General features: G+C 44.2%; 1 protein-coding gene across 2 annotated transcripts in view; it reads left to right on the forward strand.

The window, feature by feature from the left end:
- ATP13A1 (ATPase 13A1) overlaps positions 1-23,012 on the forward strand; it is a 412,373-nt gene that overhangs the window by 296,616 nt on the left and 92,745 nt on the right. For both annotated transcript variants that reach the window (XM_085654252.1, XM_085654251.1), the window contains exons 19-20: positions 1,262-1,358; positions 10,651-10,832. In XM_085654252.1, the coding sequence (XP_085510378.1) occupies positions 1,262-1,358; positions 10,651-10,832 (279 nt within the window). The remainder of the gene's footprint in view (positions 1-1,261; positions 1,359-10,650; positions 10,833-23,012) is intronic.

Below are 23,012 nucleotides of genomic sequence, written 5' to 3' on the forward strand. Positions count from 1 at the left end.
ATGTGCCGAAAGTTTCCAGCTTCCTCATCATGTCCTCATGAAAGCGCCAACGAAAGGACTCCCTGAATGGTGCAACGGACATGAAGCAGCCGCTGCGATCAGAAATAAACACTGTGAACGTTGTTGAGTTTCACAGTAACATTTCCTTAATGTTCTTTAAGTCACAAAACAGTAATACCAAAAGCATCTCAAAATAAAGGAACACAAACATCGAGTTTGTGGAAAGAGAAAGCACATTGTAAGTCAAACGGGCGCAGCAAAGCATTAACACAACATGTTCTTTGATGTTTGATGTTCTTTGAACGAGAACATCAAAGGGGCGCCGCGAAAGTGATCGCGGGCGCTTAATGAGCATGACGAGGTTTGCCAGCGTCTGCTCCTGCGCCCCCGCACATGCACTGTAGCTCTAGGCTGGCCATGGTAGCATATTGTGAGCCCTCACAAAAAGTCTCGCCAGACCAGCGCATGCGCTGGGTCAGGCGAGACCTAAAAAAGGTCCCTCCCATGTATAGTTCCTCTTTTCTCTATATGTGAACTGCTTTGGTACAGAGCTCACCAAATGGATTTATACGTAACACAATAAGTTAAAAGCGGAGAGAAAAGATTACTGTTATAAGAAAACCACACTTTCCGCCCTGTGTTGTTGATCGCAGATTTGACAGTGTGCACTTGCAGAGCAAATTTGTCCTCCATTAAAAATACTGAGGCTTTCTGTTAACTAATTTGTTTTGTTGTTCCAGCCTATTGCAGTCCTTGTTTAGTCCACTACATCATGGTAAACACACTAATTTTTAATAATGTAAACCGTACTTACATACTCCTATCAGTATCGACTGTTGATTCTACCGTTGGCCTCACATCGAATCAATTGCTATATTTATCTTTTTCGTTTTTACATCTTGGTTTTAGATAAGCTGCCCATTGCTCTGTGGGCAATTTTCATGAACTTAAAGTTTTTTAAAACCTAAATTGTGTTGAAAAAATTTGCTTTTTCTGAATTGTTAGAAATCAGTATCCGTAAGGAGCGTGTACACTCAGCTGGTAGTGATAATGTCTGGTGTCAAACCAGGAGATCAAGAGTAAACATTTATAAAGACTTGTAAATCATTTTTGTTTTACCAAGGGTTTTTTTTAATGTTCATAGGCCCTTTTTTCAATGAGTACTTGGTTTGGCACTTTTAGCAGGTTTAGTGAATGTTGTTTACTAAACCTCATAATTGTCAAATTTTTTAATAAGACCTCACAATCTGTTAATTTTCAGGAATTTGTGATCACTACTTTAAAGGAGCTTGGATATATTACACTGATGTGTGGAGATGGAACAAATGATGTTGGGGCTTTGAAGCATGCTGATGTAGGTAAGTATAATTTAGTATAAAATATAAAAAATATACTTAATTGATCTATATCCGAATACTTTTGAAGAGCGAAAAGGCTAATGGGACGAATTCATCTACAGTAGCCCTTGGGAGACCAGTACAATAACCTGTTGCATTATATTGATAGGTATATTTACGTATGAAATAAAGGGGGAAGGGGGCAGAGAAGTTTGGGAAGGGAAATTTCCACTTTCAGGCTTTATCCCATGCTCCCTAGCTCTTTTTTCATTAATGTCCTTTAATTAGCCACAATCAAAATCACAACTAGATCTAAAGGTACACAAAAATGGCTGTGGCTGTCAACTTGAAAACAACTTGAAGAGTAGAGCTTACAGCTTGGTGAGAGAGGTGGGTACTTAGTTGAAATACAGGCATGGCATATAAGAGGCACACCGGGTAAGAACTGCAACTCTGTTTAGCTCTGGTCTTAAATGTGCCTGTTAGGATGAACAGTTAAAATTTGAGGCATAACGTTTTAAAAAAACACTTGAGCTACTCCACCCATTTGAGAATTGAGACTCTGATCTGAATGCCACAGATATCCCAGATTCGTAACTTTTCGTGTGGGTGTCTTGCTGTAGATTTAATTATGAAAAGGCCAGGATCAGATATCATGATTTTTGCTTCATGGCCTTCCTTTTATCTAAAATTACAATTTAAGAACGAATTATATTGCATTCACAGCCATATTGCCTCAATTATATGTATGTAGAAGGCAAACCTTTGTTGTCTTGAAACATGATGGGTTTTTTTAATTGTCTTCTCTTCACACAGTTGGGCACCTCCCTAGCACGTACCCCTTTTTTCTGTGTACACATGCAGCAAAGGTTTTGGCTTCTCCTCTGATGAACTGCACTCGCTGTGTCAGACTTCAGACTAGGTCTCCAGTAGATAGTCTGCTCACCAGTGCTTCCATTACATGTAATAACTGATTATATAGTTGATAGCCCTTTTAAAGGAGTATCATACTCTGTTATGATGGGCAGTTGTTAAACGTGATAAACTTCAGATAATTGCAGGGCCATGAGTATACTTTGGAATCTGCTTAATTGAACTTGAGGCTACCATACTAGATGAATTTGCCCTTAGAGTGGCAGCTTTCATCTACAAATCAGACTTTAGAAGGATTGTTAGATCTGCCTGGTTCTCCAATAACATGGAGAGCCACCTCCTGAGATTTTCAGGCAAGCGTTATGGTGAGGAACTATTACTAGTACTACCAAGTTTAGGGCTCCTCCTGGTCAACATATGTGAATAGCTGGGCAATCAATCAGTAAATACATTTGTATAGCATTATTTGTCACCCATGAGGGTATCCAGGCACTGCCAGGGTCCAGTAAATTAGTCAAATAGCCATGTCTTCAGGGACTTTCGGAACTCTGAAAGAGTTTGGGGGGGGGGGGGGGCAGTCCGTAGATGAGAGTAGCTCTTTACATGTCTTTGCTGCTAGGTAAGAGAAGGAGCGACCGCTGCATCTGCTATGTCGGATGCAGAGGGTGTCGGGTGAGGGTTAGGGAAAGGGACGTGGAGCAATGGAGTCTGGTGAGCTGATGGAAATTCAGTCAGAGGTTTAAGTAGGCGGGCTCGCAGTTGTGTAGGGCCCTGTAGGCATGGGTCAGGAGCTTGAACTGGCATGTTTTGTGTAGAGGGATCCAGTGGAGTTCCCTGAGGTAGGGTGATGAAGGACTGGGTGATGGCGCATCTTGAGCTTTGGGGTAGCCATTTCGATATCTTACAAAGCATGTGGAGGATGAAAAAGCAGGAGGAGACGGAGTTGACCCACGTCATCATGGTTAGCTTGTTAAGAATGATGCCTAGGTTTCTAGCATGGTCGGTCAATAGGGCAATAGGGATAGTAGTAGGTCTGAGTTCCTAGGGTCATCAGGATGCGTCCCATGGGGAGCTTGTGTTCCTGAAAATCAGTTTGAGTTGAGCTTCAAGCAGTTTTCCTTCATCCAGTTGGCGATGTCTGTCATGCAGTTGTCGAAGTGGGTTTTGGTGGTGTCTTTAGAGAGGGAGGAGATGAGTTGTCTGATGTTTGCGTAGGATATGATGAGTCCGTGGGCTTTGGCGATGCTGGCCAGAGATGCCACATCATTTTTGAAGAAGCTGGGGCTGAGAGAGGATACACGGGGTACTCCACAGATGATTTTCCTGGGTTCGGAGGTGAAGGCGGACGTTTTGCGTTCTCCCGGTGATGAACGAGGCGATCCATCAGAGCGGCTCCTTGGATGCCTATGTTGTGCATCCTTGTGATGAGTGTGTGGTGGTAGACCATATCAAAGGCTGTTGAGAGGTCTAGGAGGATCGGAATCGCAGTCTCTCCTCCATCGAGTAGGGCTTGTATGTGGTCTGTAGCTGCGATGAGGGTTGTCCCGGTGCTGGGGTTACTTCGGAATCCGGATTTGGAGGAGTAGAGTAGGAGGGTCTGTTCCAGATGTGAGGAAAGTTGTTGTTTGATGGCTTTTTCTAGTACTTTGGCCGAAAACTGGAGCAGGGAGATCAGTCGGTAGTAGAGTTTACTGGGGTCTGCCGATGGTACATCTCAATGTTTTCTACTTCAACACACCTCACAAGTGATAGTTTTCCCTGCTGCCTAATTCTTTAGAACACTTTTGCAGGTAACGCACTAGGAGTTCAAGCTTTTGACTAATCAAACAAATTGGACTAGAAGTGTAAGTGGAATTCACTGGACAACTGACTAGGATGGGACACTTTCATGGGACATCATTCAGAGCATTTTTAAAGAAGATAGAAATTGCCCTATATTTTCATTGTCCGCATTACCCTGCTTAGTAAATGCTATAAATGGTAATCTCTATTGCAAGTAAATTGCAGTTGTTAGGGTCTTCTCTATAGGTTTACAGCCATTACTAGCTTATAGGATTTGTATTACAAATAAATGATAGTATAGTAGAGCACCTTGATTCGATTGATCGCTCTGATTATCAACAGGGATTGGATAGATACAAAGACAAAACAACCAGATAATGCATAATACTGAGTGCGTATAGATGATAAACGTAGAGATCAGACTTCATCTATTAAACTGAATGTAATATTAAAAATATATGTTTGTGGCATATGAGCTGCAGATCACACACTAAGCATAGATTGCCATCTGGTGTTGGGCCCGGATGTTTGCACTTGTTTTTGTCTTGGAAAAATCTTTGGAAGTCACAAGATGGGTGACTCCTCCTTTGGATGATAATGCGCATGGGCATCGGCTCCATCTTCAGATAGTTTTTTTCCGCCATCGCGCTCAGATGTGTTTCTCGCGCTCCAGTTCGGAACCGTCACAGATTCCACTCTCGACGTGCAATCCTTCATCATTTTCCGGTATTGTTTTCGATCGCGATCCCTAGTCTTCGTGCATCTCTTCAACATCGAAGTCCTCTATTCCGGTCGTCGACGAAGGCCTTCGGGCCTACCTGGGCCTTGGTATCTGGCTCACGGAAAGGATGCCATTCAAGAAATGTCCTCCATGTGGGTTGAAATTTCCCCAGACCGATCAGCATACGAGGTGTACAACCTCTGCTTGTCTCCGGAGCACGAGGCCAAGACTGTGTGGCTTGTGCCTCTTTCCGCTCGAAGAAGACATTTCAAGATCGTCGAGCCAGGAGAACAATGGCTCGCTCGTCTGCGCCCATCCCCAATGACATCTTCCAGGAGGGCGTCGATTTACCAGAACAGCAGCGCATCGAAGAAGGTCCCGTCAGTACCTCCGAAGCCGATGACTCCGACCTCGAGGACATCACTCCCGGGCAGTGGGTCGTAAGTAGAGACGTCAACCCTGACCCCCTCCCTACACCATCAAAAAAGGCTTTGGTCACACCTTCACCTTCGGGCCCAGGTGCACACCGAGAGACTGCTTCCCATGCCTCGCCCTTGGGCCCGGTAAATAAGCCTACTAAGCCTTCAGGCGACTCGGGCTCGAGTCAGTCTACCATCGGTACTGAGTGGACGCCGGCATCGAAGAAGAAATCGCCCTCCTCCTCCGTGCCGATCGCTGCCTCCACATCCAAGCACTCAGCACCGAAATCTACAGGCACCGCCCCATCGACTCCGAAAAAACACTCGGAGCCGAGCAAAAAGCCAATCCCTAAAGCTTTGGATTCACACCCTTCGGAGCCGAAAAAAACCTCGGATCCGAAAAAACACATGGTTCCACAAGCGGCCACAGAGACTGTAAAACATCACAGTTCAAAGCCAAAGGATCACAAAACCGTTCCAGAGTCGGTGCCGCGCAAGTCTTCCGAACTGAAACGGTTGGCGCCGAAAGACCAGCCTCTATCAGAAGAGCTATTTAGACCAGACCCTGAACAGAAAACTCTTCTAAAAGACCCTAAAACTGGTCAGCTGACTGAGTATAAAGAAGAGACCATTGTATACGCCTGTACCGGCTCCACCACCTAAAAAAAGGGACATTGCCACATCTTCCCTCAGGGTCCCTTCTCCGCCTCCTCCGCCACCTCCTCCCCCACCGCCTCCTCCTCCTCCCCCACCACACCATTCTCCTCCACCATCTCCTCCACCAATGGATGATGATGATACCTCTGACACGGGAGGGGTTGCGGATGATGAGCCACTAGGCGGTCCACCTTATTCCCCTGACCCCTGGGACGATTATAGTACGCCAGATGTCTCTAATGTTCCACAGGATGACATCTACCCCTCCAGGCCTACCCCCCCCCCCTCCGGAGGACACAATGGGTTTTCATCAGCTTCTACACCCGAGCTGCCCAATACCACAGGGTTGACTTACATACTGACCCTGTGGAAGATGATTTCCTTATGGACACCTTTGATAACCCACAAAGGTCCACCACTATTCTGCCCATGCTAAAAGGAGTTACCAAGCATGCACCTGAGGTATTTAAAGATCCTGTCAGGGCTAGGGTTATTAAACCCAGGATCGAGAAAAAATGCAAAGCTGCCCCAGCAGACGCAGCGTACATTAAGGGCCCCGTACCACTAGACTCCCTTGTAGACTCCAATGCTAGAAAGAGGGCCAACTCTCAGACATCACGGGACGCGCCACCTCCCGATAAAGAGTCCAAACTCTTGGACGCCTCTGGCAAAAGAACCGCTTCACAGGCAGCGAACATATGGCGTATCGCCAACACTCAAGCGCTGTTAGCCAGGTACGATAGGGCACATTACGACCAGCTTGAAACCCTATTGCAACACCTCCCGGACAAATATAAGGATTAAACCAATCACCTTATACAAGAGGGGAAACTCATCACCAACACATCCATCCGTTGCACACTGGATGTGGCAGATACCACCTCCAGAGCGGTCAACACAAGTGTTCTCCTGCGTAGACATGCCTGGCTACGCAAATGAGGGTTCAAACCTGAAGTACAAAGTTCCATCTTAAACCAACCATTCCATCAGGGACACTTATTCGGCCCTAATGTTGATTCATCCCTTGAAAAGAGGAAGGACACCGCTAAATCAATGGGAGACTGCAATCGCAAGCTCCCAGACGTTCCTTTTGTCGTCCCTCTTACAAGGGCACCTCCAGAGGCTACTCCTCTGACAACCCCTCCACCTCTTATAAGACTCCCACCCAGTCTACATTCACCAGAGGTTACTCGAGAGGAGGCTAAAGAGGGAACACTAACAAAGGTAGAGGCAAGACCAACAACACCTGCTCTGCCTCCACCCCTACCCAATGACTTCCCACTGTTCCCCCGGCCCATTCCACTCCAGTCGGGGGAAGATTACAACAGTTCCTGCCTGTTTGGACCAACATCACCACAGACAGGTGGGTGAGACAAATAATTCAATCAGGCTACTGCCTAGAACTCACCTCTACCCCCCCCCCCCCCCCCCCCACCTACCACCCAAACAGCGCCCAATGTCGTTAGAACATTTATCACTGCTCAAGCAGGAAGTCCTCTCCCTCCTACGAAAATGTGCAATAGAACCAGTTCCCCTGCACCAACAAAACACAGGAGTCTACTCTCTGTATTTTCTCATACCAAAAAAGGACGGCTCTCTGAGACCTATTCTGGACCTCAGATCCCTAAACCTCTACATACAGTCAGACCATTTTCACATGGTCACACTTCAGCAGGTCTTTCCTCTTCTTTCACAAGGCGACTTCCTTGCCACTCTAGATCTCAGACGCCTACTTCCATATTCCCATTCACACATCTCACAGGAAATATCTCCGGTTCGTAGTGGACGGTCAACACTACCAATTCAAAGTACTCCCTTTCGGAATCACCACAGCACTCCGGGAAATTTACCAAGTGCCTGGCGGTAGTGGCAGCTCATCGAAGAAGACAGCACATTCACGTCTTCCCATATCTAGACTGGCTCATAAAAGCCAGCTCATACAGTCAGTGTGTACACCACACTCACGCCACTATTCAACTACTCCGCGACTTGGGCTTTACAGTAAACCACACAGTCTCATCTACAACCGTCCCACATACAACAGTACCTAGGTGCCACAATACACCTCAAAAGCGCCCGCTTATCCCAGTCCAGCCAGGATAGCAAGCATGCAAGCCCTCAGAACCAAATTTCAGTCTCAACACACTTCCAGCTCGAGTGTTCATTCAACTCATAGGGATGATGGCCTCTTACATATTCATAGTGCCTCACGCAAGACTCCAGATGCGTCCTCTCCAAGAGTGCCTAGCACGACAATGGAACCAGGCTCAAGGTCATTTAACAGATCTGATGTTGGTAGACTGTCGCACTCGCTGCTCGCTGCAGTGGTGGAACACCAAAAACCTTTCCAAAGGGCGCCCGTTCCTAGAGCCACTTCCACAGATTGTCCTGACAGTGGACGCATCGCTCTCCGGCTGGGGAGCTCATCTTTTACATCACACCATGCAGGGCAGGTGGACTCCTCAACAGAAATTACTCCTCATCAACCACCTGTAGTTACTAGCCATATTCCTAGCCCTAAAAGCATTCCTAAAGCAAATATCAGGAAAGGCTGTCCTAGTCCGCACGGACAACATGGCAGCTATGTACTACATACAGAAACAAGGTGGGACACATTCTCTACAGCTCTCTCATCTAGCACAAAGCATATGGAGATGGGCTGTACCGCAGAACATTTTTCTCCTAGCCCAACATGTCCCGGGAGTCCAAAACAACATAGCCGATCTGTTAAGCCATCAAACGCAACAGATTCACGAGTGGGAACTTCATCCTCAAGATCTTCAACCATTTCAAATATGGGGCCAACCACATATAAATGTCTTCGCCACACACAAACGCCAAATGCCCAAGCTTCGCCGCCAGAATCCCACACCCATTGTCCAAAGGCAATGCGATATGGATGAATTGGTCAGGCAGATTTGCGTACGCTTTTCCGCCTCTCCCACTCATTCCATTAGTGGTGCGAAAGCTACAGCAACGCTCACTGACTCTCATTTTAGTTGCTCCAACTTGGGCCAGACGACTGTGGTACACCACATTACTGGAACTCTGTGGTTCCACACCAAAAACTGCACCTTTCCCCACGCCTCTTAACCCAGAACCATGGAGAGATCAGACACCCGGACCCAGCTCAGCTCAACCTTGCGATCTGGCGCCTGAGGTCTTAGAATTTGGTTACCTTAACCTTCCCCCTGACTGTATGAACGTTATTAAGGAGGCTCACCTCTAGAGCCTGCTATGCAGCCAAGTGGAAAAGATTTGTTATATATTGTCATAACCACACCATCAATCCCCTAGATGTGTCTATCCAACACATCATAGGTTACCTACTACATCTCCAAAGGTGTAACTTGGCTTATACATCTATTAGGTTGCACCTAGCTGCCATAGTGGCCTATCTTCAAAATAGTCAACACTTATCACTTTTCAGAGTACCTGCCATCAAAGCAGTTATTGAAGGCCTCAAAAGAATAATTCCTCCCAGAGTACCACCCTCACCTGAGTGGAATTTAAACATAGTTCTCACAAGACTAATGGGTCCTCCATTTGAACCTCTACATAAATGTAAGCTACAGTTTTTAACATGGAAGGTTACTTTTTTAGTGGCCATCGCTTCTCTTAGAAGAGTTAGTAAGCTCCAAGCACTAACCATTCAGTAACCTTTCTTACAAATACATCATAATAAGGTTGTTCTATGAACTAATCCTAAATTCCTCCCGAAGGTGATTTCTCCCTTCCACCTCAATCAGTCTGTAGAGTTGCCAGTGTTCTTCTTGCAACCACAAACAGTCGCAGAAAGAGCTCTTCACACTCTGGATGTCAAAAGAGCACTGCTTGTAATAAACCTTTTCGCAAGACAAAACAACTTTTCGTATCCTTCTCACCACCACATAAAGGCAACCCATATCAAAATCTGGGATAGCAAGGTGGATTGTCAAATGCATACAGATTTGCTATCACAAAGCAAAACGAACATTGTCCGTTCCCCCTAAAGCCCACTCTACCCTAAAGATAGGGGCTTCAATGGCTTTTTTAGGGAATATTCCCTTACATGACATCTGCAAAGCAGCTACATGGTCTACACCGCACACATTAACAAAGCACTATTGTGTAGATGTGCAAACAAAACAGCAAGCTAGTGTGGGCCAGGCTGTACTCAAAACATTATTTCAAACTACTGCAACAGATACTGATGGTCGCCGCTAAGGAGGAGTACTGCTATACAATCTATGCTTAGTTTGTGATCTGCAGCTCGTATGCCTCGAACGGAAAATGCTACTTACCAGTATGCATCTGTTCTTGGCATGTAGAGCTGCAGATCCACACAAGCCCACCCACATCCCTGGCTACCTTTATCTGTTCCAGTATTATCTTATTTAGATACAGCATACATGGGCATCTTTCCTGTTTCTCACAAAACTCCATTTCCCTGCTGGCGAAAAACAATCTGAAGATTGAGCCGCTGCCCATGCGCACTGTCATCCAAAGGAGGAGTCACCTATCTCGTGACTTCCAAAGACTTTTCCAAGACAAACAAGTACAAACATCCGGGCCCAACACCAGATGGCGATCTATGCTTAGTGTGTGGATCTGCAGCTCTACCTGCCAAGAACAGATGCATACTGGTAAGTAGCATTTTCCTTTACCATTTTGAAAAATGCAATACTTCTTCCTAAGATTCAGACCTTTCCACTGGAAGAGATATGCGAGTAAGACATTTTGAAATGCTATCCTGTTTGGTTTGCAGTATACCCTGCTCATCCTAACTATTTTTTGTTTGTGAAATGTGTAAATGTTTCTTTATGCAGAACAAGTTTAGGTCTCAATTTCTTTTCCTGCAGTTCACGTTTTGGTCTTTCAGGGGTGGCTCTGATTGCTAATGCACCTGAGAGAATGCCTGAAAGAAAGAAAAAATCGCCAGAAGCTATAAGCGATGGGAAAGCATGTACATCCACTCATGGGAACAATGCATTAAAGCCTACGTCTCGTGGTGCCAAACACCGAATAATGTCTCAAAGGGAGGAACAACTTGCTGTTCAGAAAGTAAGTTCTATTACTTGAGAATACTTAAAAAATGAATCCGGACTTGCATTGAAATTACTGTTACTAGTGTACTAATAAGTACTTGAATTGGCAGCCAACTGTTCTGCAAGTTGATATGAATTTAGTCATGAAATAATGGTTTCTCAAATCACGAATACTCGTCTGTCACAAATGGCTTTTGTCTACTATTATATTTGCAAACCACAGTCCTAATAGTCATTCAGTCATAATATAAGGCAGAAAAGAGATTTTCAGCAGGAATCTCTTCCGTGTGCTAGCAGGTGTGCCATCAGACTCTACAACAGCCTCACACTTCCTACAAGTGTCAGTGTGGAGCCATATTAAGGTGCTGTCCCTGTGCACTGATGCCCGTTCCTTTCTTCCTTGGCCCTTCAATATTGATCCCAACTTAGTTGTTTGTACCGGCACCAAATTTCAAAAATGCAATGTGCCAAGAAAAATGTCTTCTCCTCTCCTTTACTCCCATTCTCACCACGATGACCGGGTTTTAACCATGCTGTAATTGCAGGAAGCTGATGTCGGTCACTGATCAGAATGTTTATTTGTGGTGCCTTGGTTCTGGTCAAGATTTGAAGCATTGTGACAAATCCACCCGAAGACTATCGGATAGTAGGAAGTGAACTTTGTCGCTGAAACTTTGTCGCACAAAATGTAAAAAGCCATGCTTGAGATCGCAATCCTTCTCCGGTCCCAATCAAAGTCACAGGGTCGTTCCAGTACCAAGTCCCAGTCTTGATCCAGCTCTACAGATGAGTCTCAGTCCAAGTTGCACCAGTGTGCCAAGTGGTATTTGTCCACCTTTTACCCCTCCAGAACATGCGAGAAGCTGTGCAATGCACATTCTAAGGCTTAACTGCTCTGACGTCTTCCAGCTTGCTTGTGCCCATTCTAAGGCTTGTCTTTGGGTGCCCAGAGATCCCCTGACTATCATTGACCTTCACAGAAGATAGAGGCCTTTACAAAGAATATGCTTCAGAGCTTCAAGTCGATGCCAGCTCAATTTGGAGTGCAGTCAGGCCCCATGGAGTCGCAGGGGTCAAGTTTAACTTTTCCTGCCGGGTCCTTCCCTGACTGAACCCTCTTGGTCTCCTATTGGTTCCTAGCTGGCACTGGCCCACAGTCCCACTTTAGACCTGATTGCACTGGCACCAGCCCAGACTCCAGCACCTCCTGTTCCAGATCTGTCCCGAAGCTGGTCTCCCAACCAGAACCGAAATATTCCTGTGCTGGACCTCTGTTGAACCATGATCACCAAAGTGCAGCCTTCAGCATTGGATGACCCGCAGCCTCTCCCTCAGTGCCAGTACTGGTGAGAGACCCTGTTTGGCTCCTATACAAATGCAGTTCAGAGGCTTGAGAATATGCCACACTATGATGTCGACTGTGAGGATTTGGACCACTTACTGCACTGATTCTGGATTGTACATGGACAATGTTAGTGGGTTTGATACTTTTCCTGAGATACTTTCAGCAGATTCTTGACTCCCCTTCCTCCCCTGTAATGAAAGGTCTCCGATCTCCCCTGGACCAAGGTATGTACCGTCACTTTCCCAGGGAGAGAATATCAGTTCCAAACTTATGGAATATAACATATACACAGCGCTTCCTAAGGTGGGCAAAATTTCAACACTACCCCAAAGGCAAGGCAAGAAAACCATATCACATGAGTCTCCTCTAGACCAAGATAACACACACAACACTTCTCTAGAGCGAGATATATTTTGCACATCACTTGCCAGGAGTAGACTTCCTATAACTTCCTATAACACAATTACCTGCTAGAAGGGAATTCACCCATCCTTCTACTACAGAATACTTGGCCAAAAAGAGTCCACACCTCCCTCTGCAAGGAAAAGGCGAATTGGTATAGCTGGGATATATTTATTAGTAAATAGCACCACACGGTAAGCCAAATGCACCTATCATAGCAGACTCTAACATATCAATAGTATGATTGAAACACAATCAAGGCAAACATATATGTAGAAATATATGTAGAAATATATATATATATATATATATATATATATATATATATATATATATATATATATATATATATATATATATATATATATATATATATATATATATATATATATATATATATATATATATATATATATATATATATATATATATATATATATATATATATATATATATATATATATATATATATATATATATATATATATATATATATATATATATATATATATATATATATATATATATATATATATATATATATATATATATATATATATATATATATATATATATATATATATATATGTATTACCTACTGGCGGTCGCCAGTAGGTAGTTCTAGTTAGGACCCTGTTTCCATAGGAAATCCGCAACATTCTATTTGGAATAACTTTGGCGCCGGTCGACGAATCCTCGCGAAATTTTCAAAATAGTTGGGGCGCTCCGCTCCTACCCTGAAAGTCTCGGGGGGATTCGTCAAGCAGGGGCCGAGAAAAAAGGGGGGTCCCAAAACGCGTTTTCCCCATGCATTTTTCCATAGGACCTTTAGACACAGCTACAGCCTGAACGGCTGAACAGAATTACTTGAAATTTGGCAGAGAGGTAGCCATAAGGTCAAGGAAGTGCCTTTTGCAGGTCTGGTGTAAATCTGTTCAGTATTTCCTGAGAAAATAGCATTTAAAAGCATATATATATGTGGGCGGAGCCTAACCACACATCTCATCCTGAGATCTGATTGGCTGTCAGCACTTCATCCAAGAAGTGTTGGCAGCCATCTTGGGACCAATATACATGATAGCACCTCATTAAAAAGCATTGCAGTTAATAGAAGGTTTTAAGACTTTAGTTACATTATAAATCATTTGTTGATGGTACCATACTCATTTTAGGAATTGTGGTATGTTCTAAGGTGATTTCACCATGTGAAAAAGCCTTCTGCTGGGATATCATGATTGAGAGAAAAATATTTTCTCATGCTTTTACCACAGAGGTTTGGAAGGTGATCTATAGGCTAAACTGAGAGCTTATTTTCTGTAAATTCACATTATCTTTCTCAGTCATGTGAGAATGAAGTCTGACATTCTCAGTAAAACATGTACATCCAACAAGGGCAGAGACTGTCAGTTGATTCCTTTGTGTTCTACTGCAGCTTCCCAGAGTGTTCCAAAGAACTACTAGAGCGCTAACAGTCCTACTTATGATAAACATATGGCACACCTGAAGCCATCTTGATTGGAATAAACTGGTAACACTTAAAACATTTAATTTAAAAAGGAACAAAATGAGGGGGTTCATTTTTCCATAAAAAGTATGATTAGTGCTGCAGAAAGAAAAATTAGGGCACATTTTGAGTGACTTCTCAAATCCTCTTCTATTTCATTAAAAAATTCTGACATGCAGACTGAAACATGCACTTTCAATACCAGCAGCAGTTTTCCCTGGTGAGCATTAGCTTTACTACAGTGATCTAATGAGCAAAAAGAGTGCTAACATTCTGAATTTATGGCAAATGTGTGACACATCTGAATGCCTTCTTGATGGAATCAAAGTAAAAAACTGAAAGTATTTCCTACTGAGGAGACTGCAGTAAATGAGGAAATTAGGAAACTTCATAACAAATAAGTCTCCCAAGATGGCCACCAGAGACAAAAGAGCCCAAATGTAGCCCAAATATCACCCAGATGTAGCCCAAGTATAGCCCAATGACAGAATGTCCCAGAATGTTCTTAAAAACAACTAGAGCGCTTACTGTCTTCATTATGACAAAAGTATGGCACACCTGAAGCCATCTTGATTGGAATAAACTGGTAACACTTAAAACATTTAATTTAAAAAGGAACACAATGAGGAGGTTCATTTTGCCATAGAAATTATGATTAATGCTGAAGAAAGAAAATGAGGGCACATTTTGAGTGACTTCTCAAATCCTCTTCTATTTCATTAAAAAATTCTGACATGCAGACTGAAACATGCACTTTTAATACCAGGAGCAGACTTCCATGGTGCAGTAGTTTTACTACAGTGATCTAATGAGCAACTAGAGAGCTAACATTCTGAATTTATGGCAAATGTGTGACATATCTGAATACCTTCATGATGGAATCAAAGTAAAAAACTGAAAGCATTTCCTACTGAGGAGACTGCAGTACATGAGGAAATTAGGAAACTTCATAACAAATAAATCTCCCAAGATGGCCACCGGAGACAAAAGAGCCCAAATGTAGCCCAAAATCACCCAGATGTAGCCCAAATATAGCCCAATGACAGAAGTGTGCAAAACACTTATTATTTTGTGTTTTTGCAGTGTTATATAGTGCAGACTTGTCAGGTATTGGAGTGTTTTACATGAGCATTGGTTACATCACACAAGAACAAATTCATTTTGGTTGTAGACATGGGGAGACTAAGTGATTTGACCAGAATCACAGAATGTCGAGCTGAAGCAGAAACTTCAACCTGGTTCCCCAGTTGCAAAGTCTGCAGTTCTGGAAGTAACACCACATCCTCTCCCCTAAGTGCAACATTTAATCAAGTGGTCAACTGGATAAAAAAACATAAAGATAACAAATAATTTAAAAGTGCTTTGTCGCTATTTGAAAACTCAGAAAATATGTCCTTATTTTAGTCTTTTAGAGCACTAACCATAATTTTGATGCCAATAAGACCCTCTCATATATGTAATTTCTAAAGGAAATGCTCTAGGTATTACAGTTTTGATTACATCAAGATGATGTCAGGCGTTCCACACTTTTGTAATAAATATAGAATGTTAGCAATCTAGTTGTTCATTAGGATACTGTTGAGAGGCAGAGGCCAGGGGCACAGACTCTGAAAATTGAAGGCAGGTAGGAGGGTGCAAAGGCAACAATTTAACCACACTGAGCAGGCAGGAAGGGCCGTGGAAGCACAACAGACTATGGAGGGCAGTGGAAAGGGGGGCAGGGGCAACAAACCAACAATACAGGACTTGCAAGAGAGGCTGTTGGAGGGAAGATCTATTACGGGTCAAGGAAGCTAGGGGCGGTCCCCAGATCCCCGGGAGCCACCACAGAACTGAGCAGGAGAGTGAGTCAGGGACAAAAGGGGCACCTTAATTTGAGCCGGGGTGCCTAGGAACGCTTGCTCCAAAAATGAAGAAAATAGACATATGAGACATGGAATTGGAGGCAGAATACAATGGCAGTTTAATGAGAAGATGCAACTTCAAAGAAACCGCAGAATAGAGACATAAAGTACAAAATGCAGAATCCAGATAATCATACAGCTGTCATAATATTCTCTGTATCTCAATTAATGTACTGACAGAGAGAGAGAGAAAACACATCTATAAATGCATCATGAGAAACAAGTTACACCAAGGAAAATGTTACCTAGGAACACTCACGTTTACTCTTAGAGCAAGCATTCCTGCAATTACAATACAAAATCTTTTAAATGCAAAAGTAAAGAGAACAATGGTTAAACATAACATGACATTTCATATAGGTAAAATAGAATAAGATACTTCAAGCAAAGCAGAGCAAGACATTTTAAGCAAAGGAAGACAAGAGCTCCCAGCTCTTGGGGAAAACCTGCACTGCCTGTTAACCTACATACAGACGGCGAGGTAGTCCGTCGATATCTGTGGGTGCTCCCTTTTTATATCATTTTGTGGGCTCCTTTGCACGCTACATCTACCTACGTATGCTACCCAAAAGCTTCGTCTGCAGATTTTACCAGACATTTCGTCATTTACCCACTTAATGCTGACAATGGACTGGGTGAAAAGGTCAGTCTCTCAGGCCAATCGCTTATCGTAAGTTCCATAGAGCAAGCAGAAAATAATGGGTATTGTACGGGAATTCAATATATTCATGTATAAAATCTCCTCAGTTCGCCTAACTTGACGCTCTGCGGTTGCCACTTCCTTAAAAGCGGGAAACCTGCCCAGGAAGCAAGTACCAGTCCAGGATGCAGCCTACTGTATGTCGACAGCTTCAGGGGGATGTTGAACTTTGATACCGAGCACGGAGCACTCGGGTAGGGTGGGGGCTACTAGTTTGGATCAGAAGGCCTCGCAGACCTGCCTTCAGACTGCTATACACTAAAATTGCAGAGCTATGGTCAATTTAACAAAGAGGCCTACATATTGAACAGAAGGGCCTACACAGGGGTTTTATGCAGGCTGAGTGGTAAGGATGTCTCAGGATAATTATATAGCAACACAGGACCCGCTGGTCAATTTAATACGGCCTACAAATGCAGCTGGCAGGGCAAGGACAAGGGTCTCATACTTCAGGTGTGGACAGAACGGGCCAGGGGCCCCCTGTGATACAAAATCTACCCTCCTTCAAGGCTGTGGCAATGTAATAGACCATTGTGGGCAGAAGGAAGAGGCAATGGTAGTACAACCATACATGCCAACAGACCCGATTCAGCCAGGAAACGTCCAATGTTTTTAAGCTCAAATGGGCTTTATTTGATCTGTCTCCTGTCTACAATATCCTCTTTTTCAATGTAACTCAAAGGGGAAAATCAATACCCCAGTTTTTTTTCAAAATCTCCCTCTTACCAAGTTCAAAATGTTCGCAAGTATGGTACATTGGATCATGGAAGGAAATGGGATAGGGACATGGACTTGGATAACAGAGGACAGGAGGGACATGGAGAGGTGCACCAAACTGACCCTGCAGGGCAGGCATCAGGGTGTGCAGCAGCACAATACACCACACAGGGCATGCAGGACGGGAGTGCAGCACAACAATCCATAGAAAGCAAGAGGGAGGGGACAGGACCATGCACATGGACAACAGAGAACAGAGGGGCAAGAGGCAATGGTAGCTAGCTGACCATAATGGACAGACAGGAGAGAAAGCTGCAGCATAACAGACCATAAAGGGCAGGAGGGACGGATCAGGGAATCAGGGACATTACAATGGAACAGACAAGCCAGGAGGGAGGGAGTAGGGCTGGGGGCAAGGGGGCAGGGCAGGAGCAGCAAGATAGCCATGGAGGTCAGGCAGGATGGGCACTAGAAGCAAGACACACCATGAAGAGCAACAGTGAGACTGTGATGGCATACACACAGACCATGGAAGGAAGGTGGGAGGGGGTCAGGGGCAGCTAACTGACCACACAGGGAAGGTGGGAGGGGCCATGGCAGCACAGAAGACCATGCATGGCAAGTGGGAGGGTTAGTGGCAGCACAATGGCTATGATGGGCAAGAAGGAGGGTGGAGGGGCATGCACAAAGGACGATGGAGGATAGAAGGGAGGGTCAGGACCTGTGCACAGACAAAGTTCAGGGGAAGGGACCTCACAACAGACCACACGGGGCAGGCAGGAGGAGCAGTTGCAGCACAACAGACCAGGGAGGGCAGAAGGGTGTGGCAGTACAATGGACCATGTAGGACAGGAGGAAGAGGATAGGGGCATGGCATGTGGACAGGCAGGGTGGAGGTGGCAGGGACAGGTTTCAGTCATCTGACAATGCTAGGCAGGTGGGAGGGGAGTGGCAGCTCAACAGAACACTCAGAGTAGATAGGAGTGGCAGGTCCATGGGACATGGTGGGCAAAAAGGATGGAGCAGGGGCATGCACAAAGACATCGGAGGGCAGGGGGAAGGAGAATAGGGGCAGCAAGCTAAGCACAGAGTTTAAGCAGGAGGTCAATGATGGGGCATAGAATTGGGCAATGGAGGGCAGGAGGAGTGGACTGGTACATCATACTAAATTGAGGGCAGTGGCAGCACATCAGACCATGCATGGCAGGAGGGAGGAGGCTAGTCCATGGATTCACACAACAGAGGATAGGGAGGAAGGGGATGGGGAAGCAAGCTAACTGTTCAGAGAAGGCGGGTATTAGGAACGTTATTGTTTTTAAAACATTGTGTCTGTGCGAACTACTTAAAATATGAACAAGTATGCAGCATAATCTCACTTTTATTCAGGAAGAAGAGGACGTTTGTGACTGTGACTCCGGGCTCACTTGGCAGAAACACCCCCTGACCCTCCACCCCCTATCGCAAAATGTAATGCCCGTGAAAAGGGTAGGTGAACACAGTGTTATATAGAACATAGTCCTGAGAGCACGATTGAAAATGAAAACTAGATATAGTGTATGGTATAAACTATGCACCAAAAAGTGTGATATAAGATGAACCGGGCGTGAAATATAATATGCAATACATTGTGCGCAATGACAGATTCATTGGAGAGCGCGAGATAGCACAGGCACTAGCGCGTGCTATGCGATATGCGCCTTGGAGTGTAATATGCACAGGGCAGTGTTGTGTAACCTAACTAGTCTCTAAAGTTGTAATATAAAATATGTGCTGGGGAGTGTAACGTTGCATATGCACTGTGACAAAGATATGGATCCCAGATTGTAATATGTATGGCATAGCACTGTGCGTTATAACATAGGCATCGAGAAAGGCACGTTAGATGGGGCAATATAACCCGTGCGAAGACAAGTGTGGCATGACATATTCACGGGGTGGTGTTACAGTGCACATGGGCTAGAGAGTGTCATAGCATATGCACTAGCTAGTGGAATACAACACAGAGGTGTGTGGCACTCGGCAGGCAATGGTGGGTGTAACACAGCATTGGGCTCTGTCAGGAGCACGCTGTGACTCTCAAGTGATGTTCGTCCCCTTTCCAGAGAGTAAAATAAAAAGTATTACACATCCGGCAGTGGATGTGTGTTTTATTAACCGTGAGGGGGGTTTCTTGCATAGTTTTGGTCGAATTTTTGTCGAATCCCCTTTGAATGGCTTGGTGTGCATGTGTATTAAATGTGCCCGTCAATAGCTACCCATGTTTGTATAAATAAACGACAAGGGTGTCTACCAGGATTAGGCACGGTAGGGCATCAGACATGTCAGAGCTTCACTAGTGGTGTAAATACATTCCACGTGGATTCATTGCATGCATAGTCGCCTTTTAATGAATATCACGCAAATCGTCATGGTGATAGGTACGTACGGTTTGTCCAGCATGTCCTAGGTGTGTCTATAAATATATATTTTTTAAAAATAATAAAAAACAGTGGCCGGCCCTGGGGATTGGGGTCAAAAAAATATAATTAGGAGACTGGCCCTGGGGGATGGGGTCATCAGGGCCAATAAATTAGAATAAGAAGGGGAACCAAACAGCCCCCCTTCTTAAAAAAACTAAAATAAATAAAAGACTAAAATAAATAAAAGACTGGCATCGTGCCGGAGGCCATGCCCCCTCCGTGCAGCACTCTGTAAACGCGCCCCCAACAGGCATCTCCAGTATGCGCCAGGGAGCTGCGCTGCAGCCTGGTGTTCTGAGGCCAAGCCCCTTTTTACACCTCTCTGCAACGCAGCTCTGTGGCGCTTACTGGAGGTACGTAGTGGTCTAGTTTGACCCTAGGGACCCTTAGGATTCAAGGGGACTTAATCTCTCAACTTAGAACAGCCACAGGGCGTGTTTACACAGTGGTGAAGGGAGGGGACGGGGCCTGAGTTGACGTGTGCAAACACGCACTATGGCACGTTTTAAATTGGGGATATAATTTCCCTTCAGTACTGAGGGCCCCTGGGGGCTAACTAGCCCACCAAGTGCTTCCAGTAAGCGCCACTGAGCTGCATTGCAGAGAGGTGGTCCAGGCCGTGCCACTTTTTACACCTCTCTGCAACGCAGCTCTGTGGCACTTACTGGAGGTACCTAGTGGGCTAGTTGGACCCTAGGGACCCTCAGGATTCAAATGAACTTAATCTCCCAACTAAAAATGGACACGGCGTGTTTACACAGTGGTGAATGGAGGGGACGGGGCCTGAGTTAACGTGTGCAAAAACGCCCTGTGGCCTGTTTTAAGAGGTAGTTTTAATCCCCATGCCCTATTATATACTAGGGGCTTACAGAGGAGGTCATGCTAATCACAGGGGGACCCCAACGCATAATGTTCCCTAGTGTATGTAGGTGTTTTCACTGTATTCTAAGTGTCTTTTAACATAGCACTGGCTCTAGGACTGGTTAGTCAGACTCAGTTACCACCAGTATCCGTCTGAAAAAGTTGAGGGTACAGGATGATTTTGCAACAAGGCTTCTTTCTGCTCTTCTTTTTGTTCTTTCTGCACGTTATCCTTCTTCCTGCACTTATCTTCGTATTTGAGGACTTCTGTTGCTTCTTTCTGCACTTCTTTTGTTTCTTTCTGTGCATTTTTTCTTCTTTCTTCACATGTCCTATCTCTGTAGGCATAGTTAGAAATTAGCATTTAAAAAACCTTTGAAATTCACAGAAAAAACCATAGGTTTCAGGCACGTTATAGTTAGGAATTAGCATTTAAAAAACCTCAGAAATTCACTGAAAAAACCATAGGTTTCAGGGGTGTTATAGTTAGCTGGACTTTTCACTTGTACAAAACCATTGAAATTCCCCCGTTATAGTTAGTTCAGCTAACTATAACTCGCGCGCCCGCAATGCACTGCTGATGACGTCACATATTACATCACTCATGACATGGTCAGTGACATCACTCATGACATCACTGATGACATCTCAAATGACATCACTGATGACATCACTGATGACATCATCCTTGTGATAGAGTGGCAGACCTCCTGTCACCCTAATATAACCTTTGATACACACATTCAAAAATAGAGACTAAAATTTTCAAAACAATGGACATACCAATACCAGTTACAACAACCTCCAGAGTAATTCTAAGATCCACATACACATCCACTCATTCACCAACAGTCCTATACAGTCACTCATACATGTACTCACTCATCATATGTACTCATACACCTATACATCCTGTTACACAATGCCACTCATCCATAGAGTTACTCACACACATAGTCACTCATGCTAATAAAGAATCAAACATACATTTACTTGCATATACAGTTATACACACACCACCATACTTACTTCTACGGAAACTTACACATACTTAGTCTTTTAAACAATCACTTATAGAAACACATACTTATTCATACAGGAACTCTTTCAATCTCTCACTCTCACATATACTCACATATATACACCAATAGTCACATATACTAGTTTAAAACATATGTAGTTACTCATAAAGACACTATTGAGACAGTCATTCACTCACTAACACACCCATACACACACTCATCCACCCATACAGTCCTGCACACATGCTGTGTTCAACCCATACAAACAGTGAGTCACTCATTCATGCACCTATGCACTACGTAATACCCCCCACCGAACCATGCAGACACTCAGACTGATACTCCAAAAACCAACTAATAACCTATATAGACACCCATGTAGCTACTCACCAACCCATGCAGCCACTTATACACAAAGTGAGAGACTGATACAGATATTTACATATTTAAACATTACTCACTAAGCCATGTATTCACTATGATACACTTAATCAGTCAGTTACATAATCAATTTTTCAAAAACAAATCATCCATTTAGACACTTATATACCCATTTATTCTTCCATCGACCTTGAGATATACATATATAAAACATATTTAATTTTCAGAAAAACACACATTCACTGGATGATGTCATCAGTGATGTCATCAGTGATGTCATTTGAGATGTCATCAGTGATGTCATGAGTGATGTCACTGACCATGTCATGAGTGATGTAATATGTGACGTCATCAGCAGTGCATTGCGGGCGCGCGAGTTATAGTTAGCTGAACTAACTATAACGGGGGAATTTCAATGGTTTTGTACAAGTGAAAAGTCCAGCTAACTATAACACCCCTGAAACCTATGGTTTTTTCAGTGAATATAAATATATATATATATATATGTGTATATAAATATATATATATATATATGTGTATATAAATATATATATATGTGTATATAAATGTATGGATCCTGAAAATAAAGTTATAGTAAGCAAGAACAGTAGGAAAACTAGAAGTTAGTGGAACACCTCACCAATTGTCTGTCCATCCCGTTTCCACTTCGCCAAAGGGGAGTCCGGTTCTTCGGCCGAAACAGGAGACAGTAGTGACACTATACGCCCCACCGCCACAGCTGCATGTCTGCCCTGTGATGAACTTCCACCGAACAGAACCCAGACACCTCCTTTAGTACAAGTGGAGACGTAAGCCGAAGCTCCTGGTGAGCCTCGCCCCCTTTTCCCATCAGAGTCCGTACCACTCCGCACCAAGGCCACAGCTTCAGCTGGCCAGGCGT

The sequence above is a fragment of the Triturus cristatus genome, chromosome 4_1 (genome assembly GCF_964204655.1).
Source record: "Triturus cristatus chromosome 4_1, aTriCri1.1, whole genome shotgun sequence".
Classification (NCBI taxonomy): Eukaryota; Metazoa; Chordata; class Amphibia; order Caudata; family Salamandridae; genus Triturus; species Triturus cristatus.